General features: G+C 52.9%; 1 protein-coding gene across 2 annotated transcripts in view; it reads left to right on the plus strand.

Moving 5' to 3' along the window:
- Positions 1-13,922, plus strand: part of LOC104314754 (E3 ubiquitin-protein ligase rnf213-alpha-like) — a 44,388-nt gene that overhangs the window by 25,109 nt on the left and 5,357 nt on the right. For both annotated transcript variants that reach the window (XM_069774689.1, XM_069774688.1), the window contains 28 exons: positions 354-469; positions 684-815; positions 1,142-1,206; positions 1,671-1,815; positions 2,245-2,386; positions 2,843-3,016; positions 3,383-3,516; positions 4,048-4,205; positions 4,462-4,665; positions 5,216-5,409; positions 5,886-6,006; positions 6,382-6,482; positions 6,979-7,152; positions 7,348-7,520; positions 7,604-7,700; positions 7,789-7,903; positions 8,137-8,320; positions 8,683-8,891; positions 9,084-9,185; positions 9,414-9,629; positions 10,430-10,511; positions 10,821-10,855; positions 11,616-11,710; positions 11,891-12,041; positions 12,139-12,307; positions 12,669-12,760; positions 13,214-13,471; positions 13,679-13,814. In XM_069774689.1, coding sequence (XP_069630790.1) covers positions 354-469; positions 684-815; positions 1,142-1,206; positions 1,671-1,815; positions 2,245-2,386; positions 2,843-3,016; positions 3,383-3,516; positions 4,048-4,205; positions 4,462-4,665; positions 5,216-5,409; positions 5,886-6,006; positions 6,382-6,482; positions 6,979-7,152; positions 7,348-7,520; positions 7,604-7,700; positions 7,789-7,903; positions 8,137-8,320; positions 8,683-8,891; positions 9,084-9,185; positions 9,414-9,629; positions 10,430-10,511; positions 10,821-10,855; positions 11,616-11,710; positions 11,891-12,041; positions 12,139-12,307; positions 12,669-12,760; positions 13,214-13,471; positions 13,679-13,814 — 3,974 coding nt within the window. The remainder of the gene's footprint in view (positions 1-353; positions 470-683; positions 816-1,141; positions 1,207-1,670; positions 1,816-2,244; positions 2,387-2,842; positions 3,017-3,382; positions 3,517-4,047; positions 4,206-4,461; positions 4,666-5,215; positions 5,410-5,885; positions 6,007-6,381; positions 6,483-6,978; positions 7,153-7,347; positions 7,521-7,603; positions 7,701-7,788; positions 7,904-8,136; positions 8,321-8,682; positions 8,892-9,083; positions 9,186-9,413; positions 9,630-10,429; positions 10,512-10,820; positions 10,856-11,615; positions 11,711-11,890; positions 12,042-12,138; positions 12,308-12,668; positions 12,761-13,213; positions 13,472-13,678; positions 13,815-13,922) is intronic.

Below are 13,922 nucleotides of genomic sequence, written 5' to 3' on the forward strand. Positions count from 1 at the left end.
TCCTCCGTCCTCCCTCCTCCCTTCTTCCAGGCACAACATACTTCTCTGAAACCTGTGCTGCCTTTTGGCCTTTTTTCCTCCCCCCCCCCAAGACTTGAACTGGGCTCTGCTCTGGACTCGATTGTCTCATTTGCAGCTGCGGTTGTAGCAGATCGTACCAACAACGGCTAGAAAGAATGTTTTCTTGGGGTGGCATCTGCCCAAGAAAGCAGTTTCACATGACTGCAGCTGTTGGTAGGGAGGGAGATTAACCTCCGGAAGGGCTCACGGAGGGAGAAGGAGCAGTTGTTGCTTGGAGAGATAGGTCAAACGAGTGGAATTAACCAGCTCTGACTTTCTGGTGGCGTTTCCAGGTACTGCATCACAGACGAGCGGAGGAGATCAGCCAGCCCCCATCTGTTGCACGTCGTGCTGATTACTAAAGTCCCGCGGGTCCTGGGAGGGTGCAGCTACCTGGCTTTTGACAGCGGTAAGCTTACGCTTGCTATTTTGGGTTGGGAAAAGAGCGGGAGGGGAAGATGAAGATGTGCAGCGAAAACATGCGAAGTGGTGGATCTCCCACCTCTTGCCATCTTCCTGCCCGGGTTGGCTGGTAAATCCGAGCAGCCGAGCTCACCGGTTTTCCAAACGGCTGACGCGCCAAAAGAGAGCGGGTGGACTCACCCGTCCTCTTGCCTTTCCAGGCGAGTGGAAGTCCATCCACTTGGATGACCTGATGCCCCCAGACAACTTTAAGGCCAATCTCGGCCATCTCTCCAAAATGACCATTGCCGAGATTTTCCTGAGCAGCTCCCTGCAGCCGCGTCTCCCAGCAGGTAAGAACTCTCTCGCCGTAAACCCACCATCTCCCTACTGCTCTCCCTTCCAGAAACCCGCTGCCCCATCCTCCAGTGTCCCACAAGTCAACTCTGGGTGGCTTCCTGAATCCACGTTCTTGGTTAGAGGTGTCCGGCCAATTGCTCCCCAAGCCCGAGGGTCTCGTGTCAGCAAGAAGCTGACACTGAGCAGTTGGGTAGTTTCCACCCCGGGCTGCTTTATTTCTCCCTGTTGATTGTCAAGGCACTCCTGACGCCTCCCGTGGATGGAATTCTCTCTTGTTGGGGTTTTAACAGCTGAGTTGTGTGGTTGATTGTGATTTCAGGTTCTCCGGAAGATTCCGCTGCCCTGGGGAGCCTCACCATGTCAGGTCTTTACCCGGAGGAAAATGTATGATTTTCCTTTTTTTTTCTTTTTTTTCTCCTCATTTTAGTCGCTTGTCATTGTGCAAGAACTGGCTTTGGGTATCAACAGACATTTTGGGATCTGCTTTCGAAGTCTGTGCTTGGGCTGGTACCTTGACACAGGAAAAAATTAGCTGCAGGTCTTCCTGGGTTGCACGTTGTGAAGTTGAAGTAGGGTGATGGTCTCCCAGCCCCAATGTGAGCAACTGGCGAAAGACCGGGAGCCTTTTGTCACCATCAACAAAGCCGTGTCCCTTACCGGGGGACATCAGCAGCGCTCTGTGCCCTGAGGACTGGGTTAACCAGGGTTTGTTGGGATGGTGAGATGGGTACGGACCTTGGAGTTCACTGTGCTGAGTTCTGGAGAAGATGATATCCCGGGACAAGCATCCCCAGGCGAATGAGAGCAAAGTAATGCCAAGCATGCAACTCACCTCCAGTCTTTTCCAGCCGCAGTTCCTCGACGTGGACGCAATGATCAAAGGGAGCATCCAGAAGGCCGTGATCCAGCTGGAGGACAAGAAGGACAACAGCCGGCGTGCAACGGAGAGAATCAAGATCCTTCACAACTTGCTTTTCCACAGTCAGAGTAGCGGTACGTATGAGTAGAGAGAACTAGAAGTGGCTCCTTCTTGCGCATTGCAAGACGTGTCGCTGGAAGAAGACAACCTGAGAGGTTAAGAGCCCAGTTCTGGTGTCCTTCAAAGCCATCGTGGGTGGAGACGCACCTAGGAGACGGAGGGTGAGGTTGCATGGGACCTCCTTCACCTCCCTCACGTACGTGATCGGAATCTGTACTAAACCCCAAAGCTTTGCTGCAGACCTTGGTAGATGATCCCAGACAGATGTTACTTCCCAGTGGAAGCTGATTTCTGCGTAGGACTGATAAAAAAATTATTAGGTGGTGTGATTTTTTTTTTTGAGTGGAAAGCTAGCAACCAAAATCCAGTGTAGGTTTTTGATGGCATCTCCTACTTGGAGATGAGCGCTGGGAGGGTTTTAACCAGCGGCGTTTTGTGATTAGTTTCCAGCCACTTTATGACCATCCTGAAGAAGAGAATTTGTTACCTCCTACAAGAACGAGAGAAACCGATCCACGAGCCAAGGGGGTGGATTTTCCGCCGGGCTCTTTCTACCAGCTTCATCCTGGAAGACACATCGTTCAGGTAGTGCTGGCTGTGGGCTGCCTTCCTAATGTCAAGTAGTTCTGTTCCTAAAATGGCTCCGCGTGAAGCGCGAGGCACTTTGCTTAAACGCCAGGACATGACAACCAAGAAGCGTCTAAATACGTGGGGGTTTTACCAGCCTAGAACAAGGTAGGGTCTTGCAGAAAGGCCGTAGTCAGTCTCAAAAGCAAAAAATTAATTAAGAGCACCGTCAATTTTGAGGAAGCTTCTTTTGGAAGGGCTTTTCTGGAAGCAAAACAACATTGGTTGACTGTGAGATAGGTGAGGACGGTTAGTCTCAAGCCTGGACGTCCATGTTTGGCATCTTCAGAAGCAGTTGGGTGGTTTTGGTTGACCGGTGGGTCTTCAAGGCCGATGCTGTCCCCTGGGCAGAGGAGGGTTTCTTGGTGGGAGGCAGGGAAGCGATGCGATGAGCCGCGTCACCTCCTTTTTCAGGAAAGCGCTCTGGATGTACCTGGAAGACATCGTGGCGAACGTCTTTGCCCAAATTCTCGCCGTGGTGGATGCCAACAACAACCTGGATCACATCTTTCAAGGCGCTCAGCTCGCGGAACTGTGGCTGCAGATGTTCCAAGAAGAAACAGTCCTAAAAATTAAATACACCAGCAAGTAAGAGATGGGGTGTAAATGTACAGGGAGGTGGTTTTCCTTTGGAAAGTAAAAGGTGGTGTTAGTAGTGAAAGAGTAGCTCGTGCTTGAGGTGCAGATGTTTATAACCTCGCCACGGAAGGTCTTGGATGTCAAGCCGCTGGCACCAAAACTTCCCTGTTGTTTTAAGCTGTCAGCAAAATTGGATCCTTCCTTGCTCTTGCCCAGTTTTCCCTGATTTTCCTACCAGATTTCTCTCCGGGTTTCTGAACTTTAAAGAGAACACGTATCGGTGGGAGTTGGGAACTTCTCTGAGGTGGTCTGCCTCTGGACGGCTACGGTCTGTTGCACAATTTAATGCTTCTCTCTGCGCTGTTTGAATTCAAGGCCGGCAGATGCGAAGATTTCCGTGTTGTCCATGACGGAAGACCCCAACACCTCCCTCTTCTGCCGGTTCCCGTTCAGTTGGGTTTTGAAAGCCTACCTGGACGACATATGGGAGAAGGTCTATCATATGAAAGGTAACATCAGACTTTCCGGGGGGAGCTTTAACCCAACGAAGCTGCCAAAAATCTGCGTCCGTAGTAGGAGGAACCGTGGGGGCCGTGTTCCTCACTGAAATGGCCCAGAACTGTGTTGTGCGTCTCTTCTGCATTATACGTATGTTGATGTATAGGTATCTTTCCGAGGTATCTTTCCGATACATGTTACGTCATTTTGATGTATATTGTATCATTCCGAGGTATCTTTCCGATAGATGTTACGTCATTTTGATGTATATTGTATCATTCCGAGGTATCTTTCCGGTAGATGTTACGTCATTTTGATGTATATTGTATCATTCTGAGGTATCTTTCCGATAGATGTTACGTCATTTTGATGTATATTGTATCATTCCGAGGTATCTTTCCGATAGATGTTACGTCATTCCAATGGAGGCGTTCTGCCTCTTCACCCGTGGCCTTGCACTTGGCCATGTGACCACCCAGGTCTTAACGAGAAACTCCCATTTTCTGCTAAGCAGCCCTAACCCTCTTGGCTGTCCCTTCCAGATAAGCCCAAGAAGCCAACGAAGGAAGTGGTCAGGTTCTACCAAGCCTTCATCAAGAACGTCTTGATGCCAGACGGCAGCAATCTAGACGTGCTACGCTGCTACATCGACGACTTTCTCAGGATGGCTTTTCCTCGACAAGATCTCTCTGTCTACGAGGTGAGGAGGGTTCGGTAGAGCACCGTCTTCAACTGGCGTTGGCTTTGGCCCTAGTCCCATCCTTCCGGGCCAAATCTGATGTTTCGATAAACCGTCCCTTGTGCTACTCCTCAACTGTTGCGAACATTCAGTCTTAATTCCACCTCGAGGACTATTTTTGACGAGGAAAATTCATACAGGATACGGCAGCAACGCCGAGCATCCCGCCTTTGGTCCCCTTATTGAGTGGAAATAACGCCTTTTATTTTACCTGCAGATTCTCTCAAAAGTTTTCCTCGCCAACGCAACACAACTCTGCTTCTCCGTGGGCGGGGGGGAGATGGGCTTTTCCCCCGTTTGGCTTCACGTAGAATATTTCTACCTCCGAGATGATTATCAGCTCTTCGTTGACATAGCAAAAAGCAACGACGCCGTCGTAGGCGAGTTGCAGGCGATGTATGAGAAGACGCCCCCAGAAATGGTGAGGAAAGAGCTGCGTTTGCCCTCTAACCCTTCTTCTACGGCTCTTGAACACGGTGGTCTTCACAACTCCCATCATTTAATTACGTACTGTGTAATTAGTAAGAAGTCCTTGTGTTTGCGTCAGTCTGGGTATCCCACTGAAGTCCCCTTAGACACTTTGACCCTCAAGGTGGGTGGGATTTGTTGTGTTGTCTTCAGTGGTGGGCTCCAGCTCCTTAGCTTGCCCCATCCGTGTGGAGCTGTCCGCGTCCCTCTGAAGACACTTATTGCTTCGAGCAGCAAGCTAAGGTTTTTCGAGAACTCCCCATGGTGATTCCAAGATCCTTCTTTCTCCAGGGCGCGGTTAGGCTCATTAAAGCCCTTCCTGGTTTACGGGTGCCACAACTTCAGCCGTAGAAGTCCATTTCTTTCGAACGTAGCCCTGAAAACTACTCCAAAAGCTATACCAACATCTAGTCGCGCAGTGTCCCTTCCCTCTGTGCCACCCACCAGCGAGGTCCATTCTTTACCTTGACTCTTTTTCTCTCTCTCCACAAATGTCATTTCAGTTTGTCACTCTCGATGCTTTGAACATTCTCCTGAAGAAAGTGCAGCCCTCCGAAAATGGGCTTTTGCCCTTTGACGCCTGCATAGCGTGGCTTGAAAGCGTCAAGTCCATCAAGCCCTGGGTGGAGTGGATCAGTCTGGACAACTACCAGCTTCAGTTCTACCAGAAGAAGAAGGAACTCCTAGACAGTGTGTTGTAAGTTCAGTCGCTCTGTTGACAGTAGCACAAGTGAACTTCTTGACGTCTGTAGGTCAGGTGAACTGAAGCCGCCCTCCTCTTGGGGAGTCACAAATCCTCCAACTGTCCACTCCTTCCTGGTCCTTCCTCGTTATCACAAACATGGTGGCGAAGCGGCTCCAAAAAAAGAGTGGTGGGATGTTTCACCCTCATCAAATTGCTTAGTTCTGGTGGAATTTCTCCTTGCATGCTTGACGGCGCCAGAATGTTTTCTGGAGCGGGACAAGCCGGTCTCTCCAGAGACGACACCCAGAAATGGGCTGGCATTTTCAGTTTCGCCCAAGGTTCGCTGAAATAAGCAGCGTAGGCAGGACCATGCCGTATCTTTCTCCCTCTAACGCAATCTCAGGAGGTCTTGTGTCCTCGAGCGACCACACACGACCCGGGATGAGTCACAGATCGGCATCCTTTGGGGGGGTGTGTGTGTTTTACAGACATCGCTGGACCTGCACCAACATCGTCTACATGTTGATTGACCACCTGCTGCACAACGAGACACAAATAGAGGAGAAACTCCTGAGGCTGGTGGTGAAGCAGTTCATCTTCCTCTGGAATGTAGGTGTTTCCTGGTGCAGCTCCTGGCTGTGAAGCTTGGGAGGGCTCTTCTTTTCCAGGAGGTGTTTGATCCCAGCCGTAGGGAGGACTTATGGGTGGGAGAGGGCTGGAAACAACATCCAAGGGACAAACGCTGCTTGGATTCAGAATCCAAAATGAGGATTCGGAATCAAGGAAGGCTTCTTTCAGAATTTAAAGGGTTGATCCCGGTCACTTACCCTCAGTGGTCTGGGCAGAGACATCCATACTTGGATCTGCTTAATTCTGCCGTCTAACCCTGTGTCCCTGCAGCGCTGACATCCCATAATGTTTGTCGTCCGCGTACCAGAGAGGCGTCTCTGCTGAACTTGCGCCGTGCGTTTGTCTTTTTTGCAGCGCCTCTACGCGAGCCAGCGATTTGAGCCGGAGAAGACTTTTGATTTGGTGACAAAAGTGCTGAAGAAATGCAACGAGAACGCTGATGTTGTGTATCTGGTGTAAGTCCGAGCTGAAAAAGTTGACTTTGGGGTCCTTCTCCATCAACGCCGTGTTTATAAAGGGTGGGGGAAATACGTCAGCGCTAGGGGTGGACCATGTTGGGCCGAAGGGAGGCCACGCTGCTGAAGCCGAGGGGCGAGAACCCGTCTTGGAGGTGACGAATCATCTCTGGAGGAACTTCTCGGAGGTGTGCTGGCAAAGAAACCAGCTCCCCTGAGCACCCAGGCTCTCCGTCCCCTTCACCCAGCCGTCCTCACCACGGACCCGTTGCCTCTCCAAGACGGGATGGTCCTCGGGCGGCTTAGAAGCTGCTGGTTCGTGAAGCAGTGGTGGGGTCACCCTGGTTCTCTACTTCTCTACTCTTTAGGCTAGGCCAAAGCGCCCGTCCAGCTTCATCCCCACCCCAGGGTGGACGTTAGGCAGGAGCCAGCCCGCAGTCTTCCTCAAATCTGGCAGCAGTGCTGAACTGCTTCTTTTTTTCATCATATCTCTCAGGAAAGGTGTGAAGGAATGCAAGAGCTGCCTGCGGGAGATCACAGACCCGGCCGAGCTGCCCTGCAGCCACATCTTCTGCGCTCGCTGCATCCTGGAGTGGACAAACAAGCAGTGTAAGATCTGCAAGGAGGAATTCCCGGAGGATTACACACCCACGGCTTCGGAGGCCACAAGGTATCCCGGCGCTGGCAAAAACCTGCCTGTATCCAGTGTCTTCGTGTTAAATATTGGGACGGAAGATGCTGGTGCCTGAACAAACGGCCATTTTGTCTCCCTGGTTTCGGTCCTGGGCTCAGCAGAGAGAGGGACGTTGTTTCTTTTCCTTGGTTGGAGGTTGACCACGAGTCTTGGTTTTCTTCTTCCCTCCAGGGAAGCTGTCGCCTGTCACAACAAATTCAGGAGGAAATGCAATTCCTTCTTCATTGAGTTCATCGCTATGTACTTTTTGGGAGACAGAGAGGCACCGTCTGCCGAAATCATTCAGCGACTGATACAGTTTGTGGCTTGCAAACCCAGCCCCGAGCATCAGGCGGGGAAAAGGGGTAAAAGAGCTTGATTCCGCTCAACCCGGCTCTGACCATGCGCTCTTGGAAGTCAAATAACGGATGTTGCTCTTCCTTCCTAGTGTACAAGCCGAAAAGCGAGCTGTCGCCCTTCGAAGAGTGCATGGACACGAGTCCTACCGTCCAGTCCTCCCTCCTGAAGCTGCTGCTGCGATGCGGGTCAGCCCCGAGGTTGTTCCCAAAACCCCTCGCTGCCGAACCCCTCGGCTACGTGGATGCTGATGCTCTGTGTCCTTTTCTGCCATAGGTTCAACAACGTCAAGGTTCACTTGGAAGAATACCTGTCCCAGATGGAGGAGAAGATAATATCCAACCAAAGTAACATGGACCACTTCTACTTCATGGTGGTGCACTGTCTGGAGGTAAGTGCCTGTTGGGATGTGCTGAGAATCCCAACGAACACTGTAACTTGGAGCCACCACCCCAGCTAAAACCTATGAATCACATTAATTACCCCCTCTCCACATATTTTTATGGATGAGGAACCAAAGGAGGAGCTCACCTTAAAGATGAGGAGAAGGCACAAGGAAGGAGGAGGAGCTGCTCAGTTATAACACACCTTCAGGCTCTTAAAAATTGTCTCTCTCTTGAGCAGGATTTTATGTATCCATCTTCTGAAGAAGACGTCAGCCAGCTTGCTGAAAACTGCCTCTCCACCGCAGACCTATCTGCTTTCTGTGAGCCCGACATCTCAAGAATTAACACCCTCCAGTTCATCGCGCAGCTCCGGCTCTCCATCAGCCACGTGGCCACTGTGCTTGCCAGACAGATGCTTTCCGGTGAGTTCTTTCGCTTCGCGTAGCATGAGAAGTGTGCCTACCCCTAAAAAGGTCTAGAACAAGCCCCCAGAAAGGTCTAGCCTTGGAGATTTTTGCTGGAAAATGACTGGTTTTATGAAAATCGAAGTTGTTTTGAACGAACTTCCCAGCTCTTCAGTCGCCAGACTTGCTGTGTTCTCCCAAGTATTTCCCGATGTATTAAGGGGCCCTCTGTACGTTGGCTTGAAGCCATGCTTCAGCCTGTGGGGAGAAGATCCTGCTGCACCGTAGATCCTACCACAGCCTAAAGAGCTGTAGGGGCTGCGTTGGTGAAGGACGTGCCACCGCTGGGGACTGGGCGTAACGAGAAACCTGCTTTCCAGCTGCAGATCCCAACGCGCCCGCTGCCGAGGGGAATGAGAAAGAGCAAGACCTGGTGAACGCGATGAAGCGGCTGGTTGCGAAGGCTCCGACTCCGTGGCCTCAGGTGTTCCTCATCAGGAATCTCTGTGACATCTGTGGGCTCGGCTCCATGTGGAAGATCCTCCAGGTGGAGAAGTGGATTTTACCCCAAGGGGTAGAAATTTCGCAGGTGGGTTATTTCTGAAGAGCCTTGCGCCGAAGCACAGCTGAGGGGGTGGGATTTGCCGAGCTCGAGCCCTGTAAAATGGACTCGTGGGGCTCCCTTCCAGCTGAGGAGAACGACAGGCCCTCGTAGGGTGCAATCAACTTCCTCTTCTTCCACTTGCTTCTTGGGATAACAATGAGCATCGGTATTTTTCAGGACAGAAGCACCTGGTCAAATACAGCACAGATGTTTTTGGTGCTGGACAAAGCCCAAAACCAGCTAAAAAGCAAAGATTCCACAGAAAACCAGAGCTTGACTGTGAGTATTGGTTGTATCTCCAACAGGAGGCTTCCGCAGGTTTCGGTCTGGAACCATTGTTGGTTGGTCTGGAACCTCTTGAAAACAGGAGGTTTCCATCTGTGTTGATGGAGAGCTGTGGCAGCTCCCTGCTGCCAGGGGACACAAACGGGACTTTGCGTGGATGCTGAAACTCAGCGGAGAAGCCAGAAGAATTTGCTTATGTCTTGTTTTGTTCGACTTTTGTAGTCTGTCCTGCGACAAATGGAGAACATCCTCCGGTTGCCGTCCGTCCCGGATGAGCTGCTGGAAGACAAACTGAGGAAGATCATGGAAGCGTTGGGTGACAGCGAAGACCCAGGCCTGCTGGAGCTGGTCTTCCACGTTGCGCTCGTTCTGGTCTTGTTCCCAAGCCGCATCACTCACCTCTTCAGGAACATCTGCTTCAAGCCTGACATGGTGAAGGTGAGTCACAAGGCTGAGGTGCACAGCACTCTCCAACCCACTGTCCTGGTGCAATATTTCCCGGCAGAAGGGCTTTGTTTTGGTCAGCTTGTTGTCCTGTAGATCGTTTTTCTCTCTTCCTTCTTCCTTGCGCTGAGAAGTAACTGCGACCATCCATCCTCGTCTCCGCTTCAAATGCGGATGAGATGGATGGTTTACGGGAGATGCCCGTCTCTCTGCTGACTCAAGGGCTGCTGGGGGCCTGGCGGAGCTTCGTTAGTGGGGATTAGGTGGTTTGAAGCCCAACCCGAGCGTCCTCTTTCTGCCAAAGGTCTTCCATCGCTCAGATGATGGTGGAAACACTTGTTCCTGAGCTGGGCTTCCCCTTGGGTCTGTCTGTTCATGAGGGTCTCTCCGTGCACGAGTTGTTCCTGTTATTTGAGGGCTGCAGGAAGCAACCAGGACATGGTGCTGCTTTTCCTGGAAGCAAAGTTTTCTTGGAGGTTCAGTGGAACCTCTGGATCCTCCCCCTTCCCACTGAGGCCGTGTTTGGCCTCAGGAATCAAAACTTGTAAATAATTGGGGACTTCGCTCACGTCTGGTCATTTCAGCCTCACGTCTCCCTGTCTGATGGACCTCGCTCCCTCGCTTGGTCCCCGTTCCCTCTCCAGAAGTTTCTCCCTGATGACAGCGGCCGTGCAGGAGGACTTTTCCTCCCCGCTCCTTGCTTGAGAAGCAGAACCGCTCCTCAGATCGGTGGCAAGCGAGCTAGGACGATGGTTACCCCACGCCTCGTTTTTCTATTGCCTTTCCTTTCCAAGGGCTCCTACCTTCCCACCATGCCCGGAGACCTGCTTTTTGACGAGGGGAACTGGAAAATTGGTACATCGGAAAAGATTTGGAGTAAGTACCGGGGGAACCTCGCTGCTCCTGTGCGTGTAGGCGAACCATCAGCAACTGATTGGCCGGGGGGGACGGAGGGAAGGGATTAAAGACTCCTGAAGGCCATCTCTGTCCTTTCATTGAGTCCTTCATGATCTTCACCTGGGTGGAGCAACTTTTGGGTCCCTTTTTGACAAGCTCTGTGAGGGGCTGGATGTCGGGAAATGGGAGCCAGGCCTGTCGCCCTCTTGGAGAGCTTCTGGCCACGTTCCCATTGTGGAGGTCGTTGCGGGAGATGACTGATGGACCGTATCCTCTTTTCACACGTAGCTTGTCAGTGCGGCTCGTACTGGATCGTCACCCGCGTAAGTGTCTCCTCGTGGCTGACCGTCTTTGCGGCTCTGTCTCGCGCTTCTCTTGTCGCCTCCGTGGGGAAAAAGCCAGGCTCGGGATGAGCTTCTCGGCTCTTCTCCTGGCTCCCAGAGCTGCCCGTCCCATTTGCGCCATCTTGAAATGTGTCTCAGCCTCTTGCCTGGCTGTTTCTACCGGGTGGTCTCTACAAGACGCTCCTTCTGCCGCCCTGCTCCCCTCCGAACGTGGACTCCGGTGTCACCGCTCTGTCAAGCGGTCCTTTAGCGGCTCAGAAGCCGGTTGGGTTGATCTCCAAGCCGGTTGGGTTGATCTCCAAGCCGGTTGGGTTGATCTCCAAGCCGGTTGGGTTGATCTCCAAGCCGGTTGGGTTGATCTCCAAGCCGGTTGGGTTGATCTCCCGGTGAGGTGCTAGGCTAAATGGAGCTGGGATTCGTGTCTCCCTGTGGGAGCAGTGGAGCGGAGTGGGTGCTTCCAGCTCTTCGTTCGTCTCCCTCCCCGCCCCCCCCCCCCCAAATTGATACCTAGATGTGTCCTGCTGGCTGTAGGAGGAACCTGGTTGGTCTGGAGATGTTTGCTCGTAGGCAGGCTTCTGCTCCCGCCTCTCGTTAGTCGTTGCAATGCCCTCATGTAGAAAACCAGGTTGGAGGACGTGGAAACCACCTGGGTGCCCTCAGCTTTTGCTAAGATGCCTTCAGCGCCCGGCTGAGCTTCCAACCTTCTCTCTCGCTCCCTCCTCATGTGTCCAAACGGCAGTGCGGGTTTCCCATGGAAATGAAGAAATGTCAATGCGGTGCTGTCGTCGGCGGAGCTAACCACAGACCTGAGGCAGGCTTCACGCAGAAGGAAATGTAAGTCAACCCTCCCGGCTCCAAAGCCCCAGACGGCTTCACCCGTCCACCTAACCCTCCCACGGAGCCACGGGCACCGGGGGGCGGGAAATGCTGTGGTTGGCCAAAACAAAAAGCCTCCGCGTCCCGTCGTGGGACCTAGGGAAAGACGTGGTGGGTAATTGCTTGTTCTGAATGCAGCACCAAGGACAAAACGGAGAAAGGGTACGTCCTTGAGAGCCCCGGCTTGCGGAGAAACGAGGTGGAGAGGTGCCTGTCTCCTGCCTGCGTCGGTCTCGCGAGAGCTCTGCTCCATTCGTCCCTCCTGCTGGGGATCCAGGTGGACAAACAGGTGAGCCACCACCACCACGCCGTGAGGAGCCTTCAGCCTAGCTTGGGAGGAGACGTTCCTGTGAGCCTAACGGAGGAGAACCTGCTCCATCTTCCAGGCGATTCGAGACCTGATGAAAGAGCAACCGGAGGACATGGAAGAGTTCTTCTGGGGCCACCTTCGGAAAGACGCGGCGTGCCTGGCGGAAGCGCTTGGCAGGAACACGGAGGACGCCGTGTTGACTGTCCATCTGTTTCTACGGCACCTGAGCAACGACAACCTAGAAGGTAGAGAGATGCTGGGAAGCTCCGGGAGGTCACCAGCAGGCTTACGGTGGTCAGGTTTTAACCGGGACCTTCCTTCTTCCCGGGTTCCTCCTTCCTGGGGCGGTCTCCATCCCGGGAAACTGGTGAGAAGACGGGGAGGGCAGTGAGCTCATTCAAAGCGCTCGGGCCAGACCAGCTTGAGGGCATGAGGAGATTGGGAGATAGTTTGCTCCGAGGAGGCGTCTGTGTCATCCCTTCCGCCCTCGGTTCCTCTTATTTCTCCATCTTCTCACTCCTCGCCGTCAAGAAACCCAGCAAAGTTCTGGGCAGACCCCAGGGTCTACAGGGTAGAACCTCACCTCTTTCTTTGTGTCTTCGACAGACGACAGCGCAGCCTTGAGTGTCCTGCGTGAGAAAAAGGACCGAGAAGATTGGGAAACCTCCTTCAAAACCCTGGCTCAGCCCTTTTTCCAGGTACGCCCGCACCCGGCTGCTGCTCGCCGGTATCGCGTACCCAAAGCACCGCTTTGCCGGTGGTCGCATCCGTGTCCAGGGATATCTGCTGAGCTCGGGGCATTCCCGTGTGGAAGAAAAAGAGGTTTGTTCCCTCTCCGTTGAACTGGGAGCTTGCGCTGGTGTGGTCTCCTGCTCTGCTCCTGCAGAGAGGCGGCTTTTTTGGGGGATGCTTTTTATATGCCAATTCAGATCCTCCTTGGAAACAGGGTGGGTTTCTTGCCTTGGAGAAAATCGCCTGTGGGTTTCTCCCTGGGAATTTCTGTTCTTGTCCCTGTGGCGGCAAGTTCTCACCATGCCCCCCACTTCTCCAGAGCCCTCGTTGCCTTTTTTTTTTGCCTTAAGACCCCGTGAATCCCCTCAGGCTGCTTGGGTAACCAGGGCTGGCTCCTAATGACCCTTGGTTTCTTGCAGGAATTGGAGCAGACCCTTAATTCTGTCAAGGAGCAGAGGATGAACGAAGGTCCTGGTGGCTCCAGCGTCCTCCTGAAAATAGCTTATGGCCAGACACCGCCTTTCCAAGACCTGCCAAGCCAGGGATTGATCAACCAGCCCTGCATGTGGAGATTTGAACAGAAGATGACCATCCAGACCCTGATGCATTTCCTGCAGCAGGAAGATAGAGCAGGCGCTGGAAATCCGTACCCCATTCTACTGGAGGTCCTGTCGAAGGTTAGCTGTGGGAACGTCCCCTCTACACCAAAGCAGATGTGGTAAATTTGGCCTGGTTGGTAAATTTGGCCTGGTGAGGCACCGGGGTAACTTTTTTTTCCTCCCCTTGTGTTTCTTTGGAGCATCCAAGCAAGACAAGGTCCTCCTCCAGAATACTTTGCGGCGCCAGCTAGGATCCCTTGAATCATGCTGAATTTTCTCTCCCAGCTGGAGAACATCTCCCACGTCCGACACCTGCCCGACATCTTCCGTCTGCAGAACGCCCTGATCCACTTCTTCCAAAACAGCCACAAAGGGGAAAAGTACACAGTCCGGCAATTCCTGGACCAGCCTGAACTTTCAGGTGCGATGTGGAATTCCGTCGTGCCTCGGGACGTGGGCGTTAGACGCTCCTCGGCACCCGGACGCTCTGCTGAGAAGCTGCTGCCATAGTTTGCGCAGTGGAGCCAAA

Source organism: Haliaeetus albicilla, chromosome 31, assembly GCF_947461875.1.
Source record: "Haliaeetus albicilla chromosome 31, bHalAlb1.1, whole genome shotgun sequence".
Lineage (NCBI taxonomy): Eukaryota > Metazoa > Chordata > Aves > Accipitriformes > Accipitridae > Haliaeetus > Haliaeetus albicilla.